The 22,346-nt window shown below is 43.2% G+C and overlaps 1 protein-coding gene across 2 annotated transcripts in view; it reads left to right on the plus strand.

The window, feature by feature from the left end:
* The first annotated feature begins 19,766 nt into the window (after positions 1-19,766).
* ARHGEF26 (Rho guanine nucleotide exchange factor 26) overlaps positions 19,767-22,346 on the plus strand; it is a 136,058-nt gene continuing 133,478 nt past the window's right edge. Inside the window, exons 1-2 of one of the 2 annotated variants that reach the window (XM_061168169.1) lie at positions 19,767-19,870; positions 20,289-21,433. In XM_061168169.1, the coding sequence (XP_061024152.1) occupies positions 20,354-21,433 (1,080 nt within the window). In that variant the 5' untranslated portion in view covers positions 19,767-19,870; positions 20,289-20,353. Of the gene's footprint in view, positions 21,434-22,346 lie in introns of both variants that reach the window. The other variant, XM_061168168.1, reaches the window with a different exon arrangement.

The raw sequence follows: 22,346 nt of genomic DNA on the forward strand, positions 1-22,346 counted from the left end.
AGAGTTCCAGAAAAACATCTATTTCTGCTTTATTGACTATGCCAAAGCCTTTGACTGTGTGGATCACAATAAGCTGTGGAGAATTCTGAAAGAGATGGGAATACCAGACCACCTGGCCTGCCTCTTGAGAAACCTGTATGCAGGTGAGGAAGCAACAGTTAGAACTGGACATGGAAAAACAGACTGGTTCCAACTAGGAAAAGGAGTACGTCAAGGCTGTATATTGTCACCCTGCTTATTTAACTTCTATGCAGAGTACATCATGAGAAATGCTGGGCTGGAAGAAGCACTAGATGGAATCAAGATTGCTGGGAGAAATATGAATAACCTCAGATATGCAGATGACACCAACCTTATGGCAGAAAGTGAAGAGGAACTAAAAAGCCTCTTGATGAAAGTGAAAGAGGAGAGTGAAAAAATTGGCTTAAAGCTTAACATTCAGAAAACTAAGATCATGGCATCCGGTCCCATCACTTCATGGCAAATAGATGGGGAAACACAGTGAAAACAGTGGCTGACTTTATTTTTTTTCTGGGCTCCAAAATCACCACAGATGGTGATTGCAGCCATGAAATTAAAAGACGCTCACTCCTTGGAAGGAAAGTTATGACCAACCTAGATAGCATATTAAAAAGCAGAGACATTAGTTTGCCAACCAAAGTCCATCCAGTCAAGGCTATGGTTTTCCTAGTGGTTATGTATGGATGTGAGAGTTGGGCTATAAAGAAAGCTGAGCGCTGAAGAATTGATGCTTTTGAACTGTGGTGTTGGAGAAGACTCTTGAGAGTCCCTTGGACTGCAAGGAGATCCAACCAGTCCATCCTGAAGGAGATCAGTCCTTGGTGTTCATTGGAAGGACTGATGCTGAAGCTGAGACTCCAATACTTTGGCCACCTCATGCGAAGAGTTGACTCATTTGAAAAGACCCTGATGCTGGGAAGGATTGGGGGCAGGAGGAGAAGGGGATGACAGAGGATGAGATGGCTGGATGGCATTACCGACTCGATGGGCATGACTTTGAGTAAACTCCAGGAGTTGGTGATGGACAGGAAGGCCTGGCATGCTGTGATTCATGGGGTTGCAAAGAGTCAGACATGACTGAGCAACTGAACTGAACTGAACTGAACTGAAGTAAATAAAGACTGTCACTAAAGTTACCAGAAAGACTAGGTTTCATAGCTTAAAATATCTTAGAAGCATTTCATGTGACTGATGCCAATTAATGAGGATTGTAAGAAGATTATTGCTATTTGATATATCTGTCCAGGGTCTTTCAGAATAAACAGAAAAAAGACATAGGGTTGAGATTATGAATTACAGAAGAAACAATAAGATATGGAGACATAATTTAGGACATTATATTTAATGTATACACCCCTAGGAGAGAGCATAACTATGGAAGAAAAACAATAATAAAAAATAGCAAAATAATACTTTGGTCACCTCATGCGAAGAGTTGATTCATTGAAAAAGACCCTGATGCCGGGAAGGATTGGGGGCAGGAGGAGAAGGGGACGACAGAGTATGAGATGACTGGATGGCATCGCCGACTCGATGGGCATGAGTTTGAGTAAACTCTGGGAGTTGGTGATGGACAGGGAGGCCTGGCGTGCTGCAATTCATGGGGTCGCAAAGAGTTGGACACAACTGAGTGACTGAACTGAACTGATGTGTCAGGCATCTGTGCAAATACACCATTATAAAAACTGGATATGTTCTTCCAAACTCCACTTATGAGTGTTTATGTGTCAAAAAATTTAGCATGAAAGTAAACAAGGCAAAGCTTGTGAGAAATTATGGTAACAAATGGAAAACAATAACAAAGATATTACTCTCTGTGTCAGTTCTCTGCAGACCAAGTTAACAAATGTAGTAAACATTATATAATTAAAAGTTTAATTAGTATATGTATTGAGCTTTTTGCCACATAGATATTCTATATTCTTTTCAAAAATCCATGAAGCATTTACAAAATGTTGTAAAAAAAAAAAAAAAAAAAACCTTAATAGATATCTCAAGTAGCATAACTAGTAAAGGCACATTCTTTGAGTGCAGTATAATAAAAGTAAATACTTGTAAAGCAAAAAAATACATAAAGATAGTTCACCTATAAACTAGAGTGTATATCTATAATTATTGAGTCACGGAAAATGAAAGCATCAATCATGTTGATGAGCCTATATATGGATCACCTTGCCTGATGCCTAGCAAAGCTAATCTCTTGACACCTGGTCACATAATAGAAAAGTGCAGTGTTTATTGCAGGTGCCAAGCGAGGAGAATGGCAAGTGCATGTAAGACCTGAACTCTCTGATGGCTTTCAGGGAAGGATTTCTTAAAGCTAGTGAGGAAGGGAGCCATGGGGCCCGGGATCAACTTGTACTCAATTCTCAACTTAGTAGACATCAAGATGAAGTTTTGAGCATCATCAGTCTTCTGGTTTCAATTGACCTAGGGTCTACTTGCAGTTAGCAGTTTTCACGAGCTTCCTGTAAAAACAGCTTAGGAATGTGTGTCAGACCTTTATATCTTTCAGGGACCTGGGAGACTGCTATATGGTTGATTTATAATCTAAGTTGTTACCATTTTCTCCACCCAACAGTTATTCTTTGTTCCTACATCTTCACATTTCCTAATAATTAACTCTTGAACTAGTCCTTTGTGACTCAAGGGAGACCTGGAAAACCAAAGCAAACACCTTTTACTTCGAAGGACAGGGTCACAGGGGCTTGTATATGATTTTAATAACAGACTAATTAGAAAACAGTAGTAACATATAAACATGATAACACAAAATTTAAGTTTATCAAAAGTGTACTTGGAACAAAATGTATCTCTTTCAAGGCTGTTACTGTCTCACACACACACACACACAGACACACTATCCAAGAAGAATTGATGAAAACGTGTGTGCTGGTTACCTGTTGACTGCCTCTTGTTTCCAAAGTCACCCTTTGAAAAAGTCACCCTTTCAGCTCTGTGAAAATGGACCTGAGCCCTTTAAATATTTTTTCATTGCTTGCTGGCACTGAAATTGTATCACTTTAGAGTGCTGTAGAAACAGTAGAAGAAACAGTTCTGTTGTACTTGTTAGGCAGGCCCCTGCAGTGCAGGGCGGTGGCTTTCTTCCCCACCAGGCTCCTGCGGCACTACATTGTCTGGAAGCCTGAACTTTTGCAGTGAATGGCAGCCAGCAGCACCAGAAGGTCAGCAGCTCCCCACCCCCCATGCACCTGCCCTGGGAGGTTTTGCAGATGAGCTTTTCTGCCTCCTGGACTGCTGACAGCTTCTCCAGGACAGACTCTTCAGGTAGTGCTCTCGGCTTCTCCACCCAGTGCTCCGATCCTGGGGATTGCAGCTGACAGCGGCACCTCATGGTCTGAAGTTTGCGCTGGTACCCACTTGCGCATTTCTGCAACAAAGCACCTCCAATAAGACACCTTCCTGTGGATAGTTTTCCATGGCACCCTAGAGGGCAGATTTTTGGCAACTCCAAAGGATAGATTTCTAGCAAGTTTCACCAGCACTGAGATACAGTGACATGTCTTCTCCCCAGTAAGCCAGGGCAGCATCCCCTTCGATAAGGTCTGGATCTTAGCACCCCCACCCCTCATTCCCACCCCACCATGGGGATGGGTTCTTGCTTGGGCGCTCCATCTCAACTCCACGGATAGTGGCTGCTCCTTATGTTTGGCAATTCTTATAATCTTTAGAGTTCTCTTTATTTACTGGGCTTCCCTGGTAGCTCAGCGGTAAAGAATCTGCCTGCAATGCAGGAGATGCTGGCTCGATCCCTGGGTCAGGAAGATCCTGTGGTGAAGGAAACGGCAACCCACTCCAGTATTCTTGACTGGAAAATTCCATGGACAGAGAAGTCTGGCAGCCTACAGTCCATGGGGTCGCAAGAGTTGGATACAACTTAGTAACTAAACCACCACTTTACTTCTTACTAGACAATCTATAATTACTTTAATCGTTTGTTATGGTTAATAATTCTTCATATTAAACCTTTCCTGTGTAAATTATTATATGGTTTTCCTCTCCTAATTAGACACAGACTGATACAATGTGTGAACAAATTGTTCAAGAAATTAGAAAAAGAACAAAACAAAGAAAAAAGAAAAATAAAGACATGATTAAAGATAAAAACAGAAATTAACAAATTAGAAAAGATTAGGTCAGTAGGATTGATTAAATAAACTTGAGAAGCATTTGGAAAACAGTGCCATATATAAACAGACAAACTTGTATGGTAGTGTTAAAAAATAATGCAAAAATGCAGAATATTAATAATGGTACATAAAATAAAAGAGGCACTTAAGAAGTTAAGAAAAAAAAATGAATTTAGGAAAATACAGAAACAAAGACTGACTCAAGAAAAGCTGTAAAATCTAAGTAGCTGAGTAATTCTGCAAGGAATATAAAAAACTGCCTGCCCAAAAGTCAGGTTCAAGCTGTTTCATTATTAACTTTTCCAGCTTCTAAAACACAGACAGGTCTTGTGCTATTTAAACTGTCTCAGAGGATAGGGGAAGAAGGAGAATTCTACTCATTTGAAGACTTCTCTAGGTTTCATAGTAAAGTTCAGACAGTAACATCCAATGAGATAGTAAAATTAAGAGGAGTTATGAATAAAGCAACTGATTCAGTGATTTATAGACCTTAAGTGGAAAGAAGGGAAAGATCGTATTTGTTGAAGTCCCTATGGCTAGTGCCAAAATATCCTCTGGCCATAACTGCCCAGAAGAAACCAGGGGTAATTTTTAAAACAATCAAAGAATGGGATAGACCTTTTTAATTATGACATAAAAGAAAATAGTGAAATATTTTATTTGGATGAGTAAAGTAATGAGCACATTTCTTTGAACAAATAATGTCTGTATATGAAATAGATAATATTCAGTTCAGTTCAGTTCAGGCAGTCATTCAGTCGTGGCCGACTGTTTACGACCCCATGGACTGCAACACACCAGGCTTCCCTGTATATCACCAACTCCCGGAGTGTGCTCAAACTCATGTCCATTGAGTCAGTGATGCCATCCAGCCATCTCATCCTCTGTCATCCCCTTCTCCCTCCTTCAATCTTTCCTAGTATCAGGGTCTTTTCCAATGAGTCAGTTAGTTCTTTGCATCAGGTGGCCAAAGTATTGGATTTTCAGCTTCAGCTGAAAATGAATTCCAATGAATTATCAGGACTGATTTACTTTAGGATGGACTGGTTGGATCTCCTTGCAGTCCAAGGGACTCTCAAGAGCCTTCTCCAACACCACAGTTCAAAGACATCAGTTCTTCGGCACTCAGCTTTCTCTATGGTCCAACTCTCACATCCATACATGTCTACTGGAAAAACCATAGCTTTGACTAGATGGACCTTTGTTGGCAACGAAATGTCTCTGCTTTTTAATATGCTGTCTAGGTTGGTCATAACTTTCCTCCCAAGGAGTAAGCGTCTTTTAATTTCATGGCTGCAATCACCATCTGCAGTGATTTTGGAGCCCAGAAAAATAAAGTCAGCTACTATTTCCACTGTTTCCCCATCTTTTTGCCATGAAGTGATGGGACCAGATGCCACCTTAGTTTTCTGAATGTTGAGCTTTAAGCCAACTTTTTCACTCTGTTCTTTCACTTTCATCAAGAGGTCTTTAGTTCTTTGCTTTCTGCCATAAGGTTGGTGTCATCTGCATATCTGAGGTTATTGATATTTCTCCTAGCAATCTTGATTCCAGCTTGGGCTTCATCCAGCCTGGCATTTCACATAATATACTCTGCACAGAAGTTAAATAAGCTGGGTGACAATATACAGCCTTGACATACTCCTTTCCCTATTTGGAACCAGCCATGCCTGCTTCTAACTGTTGCTTCTTGACCTGCATACAGATTTCTCAGGAGGCAGATAAAGTGGTATGGTATCTCCCATCTTGAAGAATTTTCCACAGTTTGTTGTCATCCACACAGTCAAAGGCTTTGGCATAGTCAATAAAGCAGAAATAGATGATTTTTGGAACTCTCTTGCTTTTTTGATGATCCAATGGTTGTTGGCAATTTGATCTCTGGTTCCTCTGCCTTTTCTAAATCCAACTTGAACATCTGGAAGTTCATGGTTCACATGCTATTGAAGCCTGGCTTGGAGAATTTTGAGCATTACTTTGCTAGCATGTGAGATGAGTGCAATTGTGCAGTAGTTTGAACATTTTTTGGCATTGCCTTTCTTTGGGATTTGTTCCTGTCATTGCCATATAGAATTTCACAGTGAGATGATACCACATGTTCAGATCCATTCTTCTGTTGGTAGATAATTGGGTGTTTTTCAATTTTGGCGTATTTCAACTTTGCTATGTTAATGAATTTCTCTTGCACACTAGGGATGGAATTGCTGCATATTCAGCTTTGGAAGATAATGTCATGTAGTTTTCTGCACTGGATTAACCAGTTTCCTCACTCAAGACTATATATGAGCATTCCTGCTGCTCAGGATCCTCACCTACATTTACTATTGTGAGACTTCAGCATTTGTGTCCATCTATTGACTGTGTAGGTTTCTTAAAATTTAGATTGATTTGCTTTTTGTTTATTTATTATTGGTTGTGTTGGGGCTTTCTCTAGTTGTGGTGATCAGCAGCTACTCTTCATCGCGATGGGAGGGCTTCTTATTTCAGTGGCTTTCTCTTGTTGCGGAGCATGGGCTCTAGAGCACTGGCTCAGTAGTTGTGGCACACAGGCTTAATTGCTCCTTGGCATGTGGGATCTTCCCAGGCCAGGGACTGAACCTGTGTCCCCTGCATTGGCAGGCAGATTCTTTACCACTGGACCACCAGGGAAATCCAACTATGTAGTTTTAATTTTCATTTCTCTCCTGACTAAATGAAAGAGTGCTTTTCGTTTGATTTTGGCAGTTAGGGGCTACTCTTAATGTGAAATGTGTATTCAAGAATTTTGCCAGTTTCTCTGATTGATTGGAGTTCTTACATTATTTTCGGTGCTGGTCCTTTGCCAGTTTTATCTGTTACATTTTCTTGCATTCTGTTGCTTGTCTTTTCATTCTTTGTGGCATCATTCAATTAACTACCTTTTAAAAACATACTTAGGATGAAACTTTCACTCTTTAAGAAGTAAATGATTTATTCTTTTATTTTACAAGACTAGAATAGCAGATTATAAAGAGGAAAGAGATTAGAGGGTATTGCACATTCTGTATAAGCTTTTTTTGTAATATTTGAATTTTTATATTAATCATGTATTGCTTCATTCAACAATTATTTATTGAGCATGTAATATGTGCCAATAAGCTGCTCTAGGTCCTAGGGCTCCATTACTGAACAAAGGAGGCTGACACCTGGCCTAGCAGAACTTACAAGGTAGGATTCAATATTGCTTTTACTTAAAAAAAAAAAAAGCCTCATATTTAATTTCCATCAAATTTTCATTCTGAGCTTTTACATACTTATATATAAAACAACATGGCACATAATTCAGAGTGAACATGTAAAACAATAAGTAAGACTTTCTGCCAAGGGTTGATTTTTGTCACTGATTTCAACAGCAAGTTTTCCAGAAAGTGTGCTGAAATGTCAGCTCCCAGTCCTCTTTAACAGACACTGTGTATAAAGACATTTATTTTAAAACACCTTATTGCCATGAGTCATCTTAAATCAAAGATGCGAGTTGAAACATGAATCAGATTCTGGACTGAATTTATTATAGTCATTAAATTTGAATTTTTATTATGAGTCAGTAATAAACACACATAGGAAAATAAATCAGTGAGTATGTAAGGTATGTGAGCAAATATACCTCCATTTCAGAACTGACTCCCCTCCACCACTGCCTTACTCCAGTCCTCTCCACCCCGGTAGCCCCAGTTAGCAGTTTCTTTTTAAAAAAATAATTCTTAAATTGAAGTATAGTTGATTTACAATGTGGTGTTCATTTCTGGTCTACAGAGAAATGATTCAGTTTATACACACACACACACACACACACACACACACACACACACGTATATAAATATTTACACATGTATCAGGAGGATCCCCCGGAGGAGGGCATGGCAAAACCCGCTCCAATATTCCTGCCTGGAGAATCCCCTGGACAGAGGACCCTGGTATGCTGCAATCCTTAGGGTCGCACAGAGTCCGACATGATTGAAACGACTTATCACACAAGCGCATACATGTATACACATATGTTCTTTGTCAGATTTTTTTCCATTATAGTTTATTACAAGATATTGAATATTTTCCCCTGTGCTATACAGTAGGATCTTGTCATTTATCTTTTTTTTATATAGTAGTGTACATGTGTTAATCCCAAACTTCTGACTTATCCCACCCCCTTTTCACTTTGGTAGCCAGAAGTTTGTTTTCTATGTCTGTAAGTCTGTTCCTGTTTTGTTAATAAGTTCATTTGTATCACTTTTTCAGCCTCCACATGTAAGTGATATCATATATTTGTCTTTGTCTGTTGGACTTCTCTTTGTATGACCATCTCTAGGTTCATCCACGTTGCTGCAAATGGCATTATTTCATTCTTTTATGGCTGAGAAATAGTCCAGTGGGGCTTCTCTGGTGGCTCAGCAGTAAGGAAACCGCCTGCAGTGCAGGAGACACGGAATTAATCCCTGGGTCGGGAAGATCTACTGGAGAAGGAAACGGCAACCCATTCCAGTATTGGTCCCTGGGAAATTACATGGACAGAAGAGCCTGGCGCGCTACAGTCCATGGGGTCAGAAAAGGGTCGAAAACGACTTGGCAATTAAACAACAACGGTATTGCAGGCAGATGCTTTACCCTCTGAGCCGCCAGGGAATCCCAATTGTACTGTATATATACCATATCTTCTTTATCCATTCCTCCATTGATGAATATTCAGATTGCTTCCATGTGTTATCTATTGTAATTATATTGTAATTAGTGCTGCAATGAACATTGGGGTGCAGGAATCTTTGCAAATTAGAGTTTTCTCCAGATATATACCCAGAAGTGGGATTGCTGGATCATATGGCAACTCTATGTTTTATTTTTTTTTTTTTTAAGGAAACTCTATCTTGTTCTCCACAGTGTCTGCACCAATTACATTCCCACCAACAGTGTAGAAGGAAATCTTTTTCTCCACACCCCATTTAGCAGTTTCTTATGTGTCCTTTAGGAGATGTTCAATCATGTGCAAACACATAGGAATTATATTTGAATTCTGTCTAAAGTATTTTGTGCTGCTGAGTTAATGAGCTGCAGATTTCTCAGGGGGTGATGAGGGGCTGTGATCTGGACTGAAGACAAAGCGGCGGCCTCTCACAGGCTCAGAGTTGGGCCAGGTGAAGCGGGAAGGGCAGGGCCTTGACAGAGCCTCTCCGCCCCGGGCTGGCTCTGCATCCTGGTGCAAGCGGCCTGAGGATTGTATGGCTGCTGCCTGGAGGTGGCCGTGGCCTCTTGGGATCCCAGGTTGCCCCTCTTCATCTTAGTCCAAGCTTCAGAAGGCGTATTTACATGGCGGGCTTTCTCCTCCTTCTAACGCTTAAAAATGAAATGGATGCGGACATCGCCCACTTCCTCTCGCTCCCGGAAGTCTAGGCAGCCAGCTCTCCTCCCCGACACCCTTCAGCTCTGGGGCATCCCTGCTCCCACACGGCTAACCCCTTCCTTCGCCTGTCTTCCTCCCACTTTAGCTTTCTCAGCTGCAACCCTGGGTTGATCTCTCGTCCCCTTGTTAGCTCCCACCCGACCTGTGGCCTCCTATGCTTCATACTCCCTCCTATCCAACAGCCAGTGCTCTTGGAAAGGCATTTTAGATCCATAACATCAGTAGCCTTGGGGGGTCAAGTTAATATGCATGATGTATGCGTATCTGCGTGCGTGCGTGCCAAGTCGCTTCAGCCGTGTCCGACTCTGCGACCCCATGGACTGTAGCCCGTCAGGCTCCTCTGTCCATGGGATTTTCCAGGCAAGAATACTGGAGAGGGTTGCCATGCCCTCCTCCAGGGGATCTTCCGATCCAGGGATCGAACCTGTGTCTCCTGCGGCTCCTGCATTGCAGGCAGATTCTTTACTGCAGAGCCACAGAGGAAGCCCGTAAGTGATGTATATTCTACAAATATTCCCCCGTTCTGTACTACAAAAGTTTCTTCAGAACTGAGTGGCCAGATTGAACAAATAAAAATACAGAATGCACAGTCAAATTTGAATTTCAGATAAACTACAAATAATCTTTACTATAATCTGTCTACTGCCATCTTTAATCTTTAATCTGCCAACTCTGTTCCAAAACTCAGCTGAGCAGTTAAGTTAAACAGTCCTTCTAATCTGCATATCTTTGCCCTAAAAACAAAGTTTTAATCCTCCATTCAATGACTGTGGCCCACGCACAGCAAAACACCCCATCAATTTTAAAGAAACACTTCACCAATTTTAAAGCTGGGCACTTTGAGTTGTCTTGGGCCAGCGCAGGAAGCAGTTCACAGCGGTTGCTAGGTGGCAGATCTCAACTCAGGAAAGCATTTTTCAAATTCTATTGGTACTGCTTGGTAGTACTTGGTAATGAGCCCAAACGTGTATGGTTTATAGAGCTTTCCCCTCTTACCATTTTTCTTCCAATTTAAAATCTGTAGCAAAACCGAGTTTAAATAACACTTTATAAAAAGCTTTGTCTTTTAAGCCAAATGCCAGACTGTCTAGGTAAACACAGAATTTAGTAATCACGGTTTTAATTTATTTCAGCTATTTTTCCCTGCTGAATTTTTGAGATAGGTAAGACTGGATTTCTTCCAAACAAATCTGGGCAGAAGAAAACTTGAAATGTGTTGGCTAGCTTTAAGTATCCCCACATGATTCCTGATACAGTTTTACCTGGAAAATGAGGGCACACAGAAGAATTTTTTTTTTTATCTCGAGTTCTTTTTGCAAACATCAAATACTTCACACAAAAGGAACATTATGGCCTATTCAGATAACTCTTTGTTCAAATTACTTAGCAAACTTCATGAGTTGTGATTCTTCACACCACTTTGATAATTCAAAGAAAGAACAGGATCCAGAGAAGGACAGTATAGAAGGGGCATAGGGCTTCCCTGCTGGCTCAGATGGTAAAGAATCTGCCTGCCAATGCAGGAGACTCCGGTTTGATCCCTGGCTTGGGAAGGTCCCCTGGAGAAGAGAATGGCTACCCACTCCAGTAGTCTTGCCTGGAGAATTCCATGGACAGAGGAACCGCAAGGAGTTGGGTAAACTGGGAGACTAAAGAGAGAGAGACTGGGAAATTATCAGTAAGGGAAATCAGTAATAGTGATGATAGCACCCCTAATCTAGTTTCCCCCAAAAGAAACACACTTAGAGGATGTTTGCCATATATCACCATTAAAATTGTATTAAGAGCAGACTCCTAATTACTCGTCACAGAATTAAATCATCCTTGTATCTTTGTTCAATAAAGTGTTCTCTTTTCTACCTTACCTGACCCAGGCATTGAAGAATGGGAACAAAAAAGCATTATGGAAATTTAGAACTAAAGGCAACCTTTTTTTTCCTTCTTGGTGCTCAGATTTTGTGAAGAAGCAAGTTAAATGTTTATCAACAGGAAATTTGCCAATAAGTGATGTAAGATTAGGTGGAACCATATGAAATTGATAGTGCATCTGATTCTTCCTAATGCTATGCAGATGTTAAAAACAGATAGTGTCTCTGTAATTACTGGTGGAGAATAGTATCCCAGGTAAATAAGTTACAGAACATCGTTATAGGATACTAGTGCATGTGGGGGTGTCCAGGGTCTGTAGGGATATATATGCTTGTTTATGTCCCACCATAAATCTGAAAATTATAAAATACACAAACAGTTAAAGGTGAATGCCTCTAGAGGGCGGGGTAGGAAACTAGAGGCAAGAGCAAGAGATATGTTTTACTTTTGTACAATCCCAATTTTTACCACATGAATGTATTAAAATTTTAAAAGGAAAAAAAAAAAAAGACCAAACCTGCAAGGAAACTATTGCTTAAAGAGGTGAAAGGTCTGTTCAAGCCACGTGGTGACCTCAGACTAGAACCTATTGAAGAAAGTGGCTGCTCAGTTGTTTATCTTATCCCTACAATTCAAAGGACAACAGTGAACAGTTGTTCTCTGGGGCCTAACAAGTTTAGAGAGTCACTGTATACCTTGACTTTGTAGTTTACCTAGGATCTGAATCACTCTAGTTAAATGGAGAGCTTCCCCTCAAAACCCAGTGTCACTGGGGGGTCGATCAGATGTGACTCATTCTCAGAGTCACAGTTGTGAATTAATAGATTAGATGCTGCTGGCTAAGACTGGCAGAAAGAAGCCCTTTCTCTCCTCTTATCATTTTCTTGGGTCCTACCAACAAGAGTCCTCTGAGTCATTTTCAGCATCCTTTCCTCACTATGATCCTTTTCCTTTATGCTAGAGTTGGAAACAACAGAATTTCATTCTGATTATGTTCTGTTCAAGATTGTTGTTGTTTAGGCGCTAAGTCATGTCCAACTCATGTGACCCCATGGACTGTAGCCCACTAGGCTCCTCTGTCCATGGGACTTCCCAGGCAAAAATACTAGAGTGGGTTGCCATTTCCTTCTCCAGGGGATCTTCCTGACCCAGAGATCAAATCCAAGTCTCCTGCTTTGGCAGGCTGATTTTTTTACCATCGGAGCCATCAGGGAAGCCCCTCTGTTCAAGATAGAGGAAAGGTGGTTAGGAATTTGTTTTGTACGGTTCAGATGGCCTCCGTTCCCCTCCCCACCCCCCTGCATCCCATTTTCCCCAGCCCACATCCAAATTATTCTAATCAATCAGTGTTCTCAAACTGTGCTGAGAAGAGGAACAATTTCATATTTGTAGTTGAAGAAACTGCAGTCTTATAGAGGTCCTCATTCCCACAGTTAGAAAGCAGCAGACACAAACTACAAGACAGCTGCCTGACGTCCAGCCAAGTGTGCCCAGTCTTGAAATAAAACTGCTTATTTCTCCCTTTCCCTCCAGCGACTGCTCTGTTTTTGCCTTTCCTTTCACTCTCGGAATTCCCACAATTGCAGTGAAGTGCCTGCACTGTCTTCAGGCTGCCTGCTTTCTCCAGAAGCCCTGTATGTCGGGTTCCCTGCCCCCCAAGACGAGAGGGGCTAGTTGAAAGAGCACTAGGTGAAATGCCAACATGGGTGAGATGCCATCTGGGGTTGGTCTTTCCCGAAAGGTTGTTAGCAAGACTGTGGCAGGAACAGTTAGCAGGATCATGCTGACTTTCTTTACCACTGTATCTACAAGTCCAGAGCCTGATACCCATCAGGAACCAAAAGAAAATACTAGCTGATGAACAGGACTGCCTTTCCTTTACAAAAGTCTTCCTTTCCAAGGCCTTTGCGTTTATTTCCTGATTGGATGACCCTGCTTGGTATGCCTCCCCTCCTCTGGACTAACATTGTCACTGATCGATTCATCTGTTCATTTTACCGAAGCACCATAGGAGACAGAGGAAGAGCTGACAGTGGGGTGCTTATGTTTTATTTGTGGGAAAAGAATATCAGTGAATAATGGAATCACAAATAATATAACGATGTAGTCGTTATGAGGCAGATTGGAGCCAGACTGCATGGGTACTTAACCTCTCTGCATTCTAGTTTCCTCCTCTGTAAACTGGAGACAGTGGTAGTTCCTACCTCATAAGGTCGTTGTGAAGGTTAAGTCATGTATCAGTGATATAGTTGAAGCACTTCAAAGAGGGAGGGTCTGGTGTATTGCAAGTGCTCAAAAAATGTTTTAAAAAGCAGAAGGTAATATATTAATCATTATTATAAGTGCTGTAAGAAAGTATCTTTTTAAGAACTCTTTTCCCAGTGAGAATTAATCAGTTCTCAAGTTCTCTTTTTCAAATATCCTTTCCAATTTTTTCTTTGTCATTTTGACTCATCACTTCATTGTACCAGGATTACTAAGCTTGTCCAGGGTGTTTAAGATCTGAGAACAGGAAAACTGAGGAACCTCAGTTAATGGCCAGCACCAACCAACCCTCAGCCATCTGTTCTTGTCCATCTGTCCATCTGATCCAGCCTGCCCCACAGCTGGCTGTGGCCATGTGGGAGAGCCTGGGGAGACACTCAGAAGAACCCACCATACCAGTTTGCAGAATGGTGAGGAGCAATAATACAATTTGCTATTTTAAGCCACTAAGTGGTAAGGTGGTCTGCTTTACAGCCAAGCACAATTGAAATACCACCTTTAATTTTGTTCCAGAGGTGGACATGCTAACATTTTGAATATTACAAATCTAGATATTAAGTAATTGTGTTAATTCACTCATTCGTGTCCAACTCTTTACAGCCCAAGGCCTGTAGTTCAGCAGGCTTCTCTGTGGGATTTTCCAGGCAAGAATACTGAAGTGTGTTGCCACTCCCTTCGCCAGGGAATCTTCCCAACTTGGGGATCGAACCTGGGTCTCCCACATTGCATGCAGATTCTCTATCATTAAGTAGTTATACACAGCTGTTTGCATTAAAAAAAAAAAAACTCAGTGTAGGATATTCTGCATAATATGTTCAAAAATAACTTTTCTCTCCTACTTACCATACAGTATTTTGAATTTTTGTATGAGTAATTTCTGTCTACACTATTATTTTTGGTTGTTTCATTTTACATCATGATTTATTAACAAATCTCTTGGTAAAGAGTCAGATTCTGATATTTTTGCTACTGTAAGAAATGCTTTAATGGACATCTTTGAACATATATATTTTTACACATCAAAGATGATTTCCTCAGGGTTATTTCCTGGGCATGGAATTACTTGGTTGAAGATATGCCTGTTTTCAAGGTTTTGATTAAGTATCATCTAATTGCTTTTCAGATAAGTTGTTTACATTCTTACCATGAAGGAGTCAGAACCCTCTTTTCCCTGCACTTTTACCATGTGTTTTTTTTTTTTTTTTTTAAGTCTTTGTTGATCTAATGAATGAAAAACTATGATCTCATTACTGTTTCAATTTTGTTGTTACCAATTGGGGCTGAGTGTATTTTTATGTATAGAAAGCACTTGTGTCTACTCTAAAATTATTCTCACTCTGCTCATTTTTCCACTGTTAGTTTTTTCCTTAAAGATTTGTGAGTGATTAGATACTAACATTTGTCTGTTATGCATATATTTAAATATGTTTCCATAGTTTCTTTCCAAGAGAAGATTTCCCTCAGATTTTATGGGTTTAGGTGGATTTTTTTTTTTTAACCCACAAACAAATCTGTTTATTTTTATTTATTTATCTCAGATTGATGTTATCAGTTATATTGTTTTAAAAGATAGCAAAGTTTAAATAAATACTTCCAGAGTGTCAGATGTTATCCAAGTAAAATCCAGACCCCTCAGTTTATGTCACACACCACATTCTATTCTCTATTAAGCCAAATCAATCTCCCACAACTTCTTAATGCAAATGCCCTGATCTTGTGACTTTAGTTTCTGGTATGTGGAGCTCCAGGGCTCTGGAGTCTGACAGATCCCAGTTATTAATAGGATTCTGACTCAACCGCTTACCAACAGTACAAGAAGAGCTTTTAGACCCTCAGCTCCTTCCTATTTAAGGGGAGAGAGGATTAATTTGAGATTAGGTCCTGAAATATAGTTGGCACTTAGTAAATATTAGTTCTCAAGCCATGCCCTTGTGTTTCTATTCATTCTGGGACATGGCTCTAGGATATCTTTTTCCTCCCGTCTGTCTTGCGATATTTTACATATTCTTCAGGTCTGCTTCCACCCAGACTCCTTCACAGAGGCTTTCGGGGAACAGGGAACTTCATCATACACCTTACTCAGCCTCAGTTCAGTTCAGTCCCTCAGTCGTGTCCGACTCTTTGCGACCCCATGAACCACAGCACACCAGGCCTCCCTGTCCATCACCAACTCCCGCAGTCCATCCAAACCCAGTCCATTGAGTCAGTGATGCCATCCAACCATCTCATACTCTTGTCAGCCCCTTCTCCTCCTGTTCTCAATCTTTTCCAGCATCAGGGTCTTTTCCAATGAGTCAGCTCTTCACATCAGGTGGCCAAAGTACTGGAGTTTCAGCTTCAACATCAGTCCTTCCAATGAACACCCAGGCCTGATCTCCTTTAGGATGGACTGGTTGGATCTCCTTGCAGTCCAAGGGACTCTCAAGAGTCTTCTCCAACACCACAGTTCAAAAGCATCAATTCTTCGGCGCTCAGCTTTCTTTATAGTCCAACTCTCACATCCATACATGACCACTGGAAACCAATAGCCTTGACTAGATGGACCTGTATTTCTCCAATTCTAAGAAGCACTTTGGTCTCATAGTTTAACATCTCTGAAACTGGGATGTGTGGTGCTGGTGGTGGTTTAGTCGCTAGGTCATGTCTGACTCTTATGATCCTATGAACTGTAGCCCGCCAGGCTCAGGAAATCCATGAGATTTCCCAGGCAAGAATACTGGAGTGGGTTGCCATTTCCTTCTCCAGGGGATCTTCCAACCCAGGGATCGAACCCAGGCCTCTTGCACTGCAGGTGGATTTTTTTTTACCAACTGCATCACCAGTGACCTCATTTTACTAATGTTAAGAAATAGCCATTGGCCAGAGGGCAGTCCTGATATAGCTGGCATTGCTTTTGCACTTGTGAACATAGTTATAACTATTTGAATTGTCATCATTTCACTGAATTCTATGCAATTTAATACTACATGTGTCAAAACCATATGCTAAGAACTGCAGTTGAAGGCAGGAGAAATTGCCAGATGTGTCAGATTAGATGAAAGAAATTTCAAAGCAACAAGAGGGTAATATAACCAACTCATGGATCACACAGGATTGCAGCGAGGGCCTGGAACTTCAATTTGTCAGAAACTTCTTTCTGGCCATTAATAGAGAGGATATGTAGGTTGTATTGTGCTGTGCTGTACTTAGTCACTCGGTCGTGTCCGACTCTGCAACCCCATGGACTGTAGCCCGCCAGGCTCCTCTGTCCACGGCGATTCTCCAGGCGAGAATATTGGAATGGGTTGCCATGCCCTCCTCCAGGGGATCTTTCCAACTCAGGGATCGAACCCAGGTCTCCCGCATTGCAGGCAGATTCTTTACCATCTGAGCCACCAGGGAAGCCCATGAATACTGGAGTGGGATCTTCCCAACCCAGGAATTGAACCAGGAATAGAACCACCTGTATTGCAGGTGGATTCTGTACCAGCTAAGCTACCAGGGAAGGCCTACATAGGTTGTAATGACATATAATTCAGTTGAACAAGAAAACTATGCTTTTAATCTAATAGGAGTGTGCCAGCATCAAACTTGAAGAATGAATGTCTGGCTAGGAAGCAAATCCCAGAGACACGGTTAGGCCATCCTTTTAGGAAATACTACATGTATATCAATGATACTGTGTGGACAAGCACATGTTGATGCTCTGTGTGAAGAGGGATTTGGGAAAATTAGACTCGTGTACAGAATTAGTAGAAATATTTAATCAATTTATTTTGCTTATATTTTCCTTTTCTAAATATGTGCATTACTGAGAAAACTATATCTAAATTTAAAACCATCATAAGTATTAAAAAGATCCTATGTAACAACACAGTGTCGTAATTTAATTCACAGCTCTTTTTTTTTTTTGATAGCACATGCTATCAAAAGTATTCTGCTGCTGCTGCTGCTGCTAAGTCGCTTCAGTTGTGTCTGACTCTGTGCGACCCCATAGATGGCAGCCCACCAGGCTCCCCAGTCCCTGGGATTCTCCAGGCAAGAACACTAGATTTGAATAATTATGATAAATTGAATGGACTGTAAAATGGGCCATAGATCTGTGGATTTCAAAGCTTAGTGAAGGAACAAGAGCTTCATGCTTTGTCCTTGTTGTTGTTTTGGTGGGTATTATGTTGTTGCTTAGGAATTAGGTAGGAATATCCTGCAATTTCTTCATAATCATCAGTTATGTTTGTTTGCAGAACCAGCATAATTTGAAGAGAAGCTATTTTCTCACATCACCATTTAAAACTTCGTAATGTAAGTCACAGATTGCATCCCGAATTAGGTAACACTTCATCTGTCATTAACTAAGCACTTTAGAAATTAACTTTATTATATTTTCCCAATATACAAGTAATACATATTAGTATGAAAAATAGCCTATATTAAAAAGTGGGTAGGTATGAGTATATAATCAGCCATATCTTCTAACCAAAATATTTGGTAAATTTCTCTTTTAGAAAAATTTCTTATCAATATTTTGATGCCATTTCTTCTACTTACGAAAACATCTCAAATCAAAGTAACATATATTTAATGTACAGTATTTGGAAAGTATAGCAAAGTATAAATAAGCATGAAAAACACTCATCACCACCCAGAACTTGCCTCTTACTATTTTTGGTAATAAAATTCAACCTATCCAGGGCAGACAGGAGGACTCTGTGGATGTGCAGTATACCCTTGTTGAATTTGTGAATGCCAAAAAGGAGAGTTTGGAGAACTGCCCATATGTCTTGGTAATCGAATTAATCACACAGATCTTATGGTCTAAAAATCATCTGTCTTCTCAAGTTTGCCTTATTCTTCTCACATTGCTGGAGCTTGTCCAGGACACAGCCAACTTTCTACTACTTGGCAACGGAGCACTCTGCGGTGGTCTTCATTCAGGTCACCCTCTCATTCATTCGTACATTCATTCATTCGACAAATATTCATTAAGTGCCACTCTATGTGCCTGGAATACAGAGGGGGCAATAAAGAAACATGGCCCCTGCCCTCTTGCAGCTTTCAGTCAAAAGATGACAAAGCAGATAATAAGCATAAAACTAAATATATGATTAAATGCATTTGCGGTGAGTGTCGATAGATGAGAAAAGGTGGCCGGGAAAGTAAATAAGCGTAGCCATAATCAGATCCAGAAGGGAGGGCCTCTCTGACGGACAGGTCAGAAGGTCAAGGAGAAATAAAAGGGAAGGTTTGAGGCTGTCAGACTTGGTGGGTGTGGCCTAAAATTAGCGGAGGAACGAGTGTAGCGGGTGGGGGAAGACTAGGCTACAGAGGCAAGCGCTTCCTGTTCGTGCGCTCCTACCCAGCTGCCAAGTCCTATAGGGCCTTGGAGAGGATTCTGAATTTTATCCCGTGTATGCTTAGAAACCAATAAGCTTTTTTTTTTTTTTTGGCAGTTTAAATTATGGTTACTTTTAATAGGTAACATTCGGAATTCAAAGCATACAAGATCCAAAGGTGATTGAATGAAAACACTCCGTCGCTCCGGTTTCCTAGCCACCCAGCTGTGCTCCCCCGAACTGGCTATTAAGTATCTCTCCAGAAATACTCCAGGCACAAGCAAGCCTATCAGTCCGTAAGATATTTTAAGCAGGGGCGTAGGGCGTCGGATTTAAGACCACCCGAATACTGAGAGGCGCCTGGCTTTCCGCGTTCAGAGCTACGCGTTCCGGCTCACGCCCTTCACCCGCCTTACGGTGCTCGGCATTCCGAGCTCCTACCAGGGAGATCCCCCGGGGGCCCAGGCCTTCGCAAATTGCTTTCTGGCAGGCCTCCTACGTTTGTTCCCACGCTGTGCTCCGAGCAACAGCCTTGCGCGCCCGCAGCTCCCACGCCGCCCCCTCCCCGCATCTCGTGGCCCGGAACCCGGGGCTCGGCGCACTGCCCAGGTGCGCTTGAGCGTTTTAACGAGAGACCAGGGCGGGAAGGCAGCGGCTCCCAGAAGGCGGCGACTGAGGCGGGCCGGGGCGTGGCCAATGCCGTGGGCGGGATCAAGCTTGGGGGCGGAGCCGACGCTGGGTCTGCGGCTGAGCTCTCCCGAGCTCCCGCTGCGAAGATTCGGTCCGGGACCCGGGCCACCCACTGGGCGGGGGTGCTGGTCGGCCCCGGGCTCTACAAAGCCCTGAAGGTAAATCCGCCTGGGAGACGGGCTACTGGAGCTCTAGGGGACCTGCGACGGGGGCTGGCCGCTGGATGGCGGCGGAGGGGAGCGTCGCGCGACGAGTTTCCCAAGAAAGCTGAACTCGTCCCAAGTTTCCCGTGCATCAGTTTGCACCGGCGATTTGGTGGCGGTCTGTTTCTGTGCGGGTGGTCTTGGGCCGCGAGAGGGGCGCGGAGGTGATTGGATTAATTCGCCTGGGCACGACCCAGGTTTCTGTACTGGACCCCTCGCCGCGGTGGGCGCAGTTTTTGCCCCAGAAAGGGTGGGTAATTGAACGCAGTTGTGTCCCGCGGTAGCCGGGTGATCCCCGGGCTCAGAGCGCGCGCGTCTGCAAGGCGTGCCTGGTAGTCCGGAGGCCAAGCTCCATGACTTCTTTCCTCTTTAGGCAAGACTAACTAGGTGCAGTCCGCCACCCCCGCCCCCCCGGGGGCTGACCCCCGAGGCTCCGCTATGAACACCGAGAGCGAAGTGGATTTTTCCAGCAACAGCTTAACCCCTTTGTGGCGGAGGCGTTCAACCCCTCAGCCCCAGCTCCTGGGCCGGAGCAAGCCGAGGCCCCAGTCCTACCAGAGCCCCAGCGGGTTGCTGATCACGGATTTCCCGGTGGAGGACCGAGAGACGCTCCCTGCGGCGCAGAGTCTGGCCGAAGTGCCCGGCGCCTCCGACGGCAGGACGGTCCAGAGGAGCCCCCTGCTTCTCTGCGCCCATCGGAGGGCGGTGACCAATGGGAGGACCGTCTCCCCGGAGTACAGGGCTATCTCTCCTCGGCTCCGACGGCCCAAGTCCCCCCAAGTCCCCAGAGTGGCGTCGGGCGGCTCCCCCAAGTCCCCAGCTAACGGCACAGCGACCAAGCCCGCGCCTCAGCCGCTGCACCCCCCGCGGACTCCTCCAGCGTTCTCCCCCTGCAGCCCCGAGGGGGACAAGCCCGGATTCCCCACCAGCCCCCTGCCTTCGCCGGCTGCAAATGGGCTTTCCCCTGATATCTCCTCCCAAGGCGCCGGTTCGCTGTCCGGCAACATTGCTAAGGACCGTGAGCGAGGACCCTCGAAGCTCTCTCCTTCGCCCCCCAAAAGGTCTTTGGAACAAAAACTGCCCCTCCAAAGGCTGCCCTCACCGGAGAACGAACTCCTGGAGAGTCCTTCGGTGGTTTTGAGCACAAACAGCCCCGCCGCCCTCAAAGTGGGAAAACAGCAGATCATTCCGAAGAGCTTGGCCTCGGAAATTAAAATTAGTAAGTCCAACAGTCTGAACGTGGAACCTCACAAGAGACTGCTCAAGGTACGCAGCATGGTGGAGGGTCTTGGGGCCCCCCTGGGCCCAGCAGAGGACGAGGGCGAGGCGGAGCACGACTTGGACAGCCCGGGGTCTCTGCGGAGAGGCTTGCGGTCCACCTCCTATCGCAGGGCGGTGGTCAGTGGCGTTGATTTTGACAGTCCTGGCACCTCGAAGAAGAAGAACAGGATGTCCCAGCCGGTTCTGAAAGCAGTGATGGAAGACAAGGAGAAGTTTTCCAGCCTGGGAAGGATAAAGGTAAAAGTGGGCAAGAGGGTCGCACGTTAAGCAGTCACTAAGCCGCCAGTGAAGATGTTTGGGGTGGGGAGGAGGGGCACAGAGGGAGCCACAGGTTATTGTTGTTTTTTAATTTTATTGTTTGTTGATCAGAGCCCTGCACATCTATCTCTTGGCCATTTTATTGCTGGTAGGCAGAGTCCAGGTTAATGCAGTTTTATGGGAGAAACTGAAACTTATCACTGTATTAATTTTCTAAGTTCTTTGGCAAAATGTGGGGGACAAGTAGGAGGAAAAAAACACAGCAAATTACACGTATTGGTGGAGTGAGTCTTGAGCACTTTTAATACAGGTAGCTGCAAAGGGGGTGGCAGGCAGGCGTGGATCTGCCAGTGTGGTGCTTGTTTAGAAGTGTCAGTTACTGGTTCCTGATTCACCACAGCTGATACAGGAAAACACTGATTTCCTTTCAGCCTGTTGATTATTTTAAGTACTTACATTAGTGATTTAGTTACTGAAATATTTTTCCTTTCCCTGATGATCACGGATACTAAATACCATCCAGGTAAAATGTGAATCTTAAAGGTCAATTGCCAGAATCACAAAGGACATAGTTTGTCATCTTCGTTGTTTCTGGCTTCTTTCACCAGGGGCTTTGGTTGCATCTCATTCCCATTTTGTGCCCACTTAACCCTTGAGTGTATTTAACAAGCTGGTAGCTTGGAACTTCAGGTTGGAGTGAATGGTGTGGTGTTGCTCCCAGATAAAGACCTAGGAGTTGCACTCCTTAAAATACCAAATATGACATAAATAGGGAAGACGAGGGAAGGAGATTTTGGAGTGTGCATGTGCTGCCTTCTCCAGACACAAGACAGATCTCAGCAATAGGGCAGAAATTCATTTTGGCAGCCACATCTTTTCCTGATTAATCTGA

Source organism: Dama dama, chromosome 19 (assembly GCF_033118175.1).
Source record: "Dama dama isolate Ldn47 chromosome 19, ASM3311817v1, whole genome shotgun sequence".
Classification (NCBI taxonomy): Eukaryota; Metazoa; Chordata; class Mammalia; order Artiodactyla; family Cervidae; genus Dama; species Dama dama.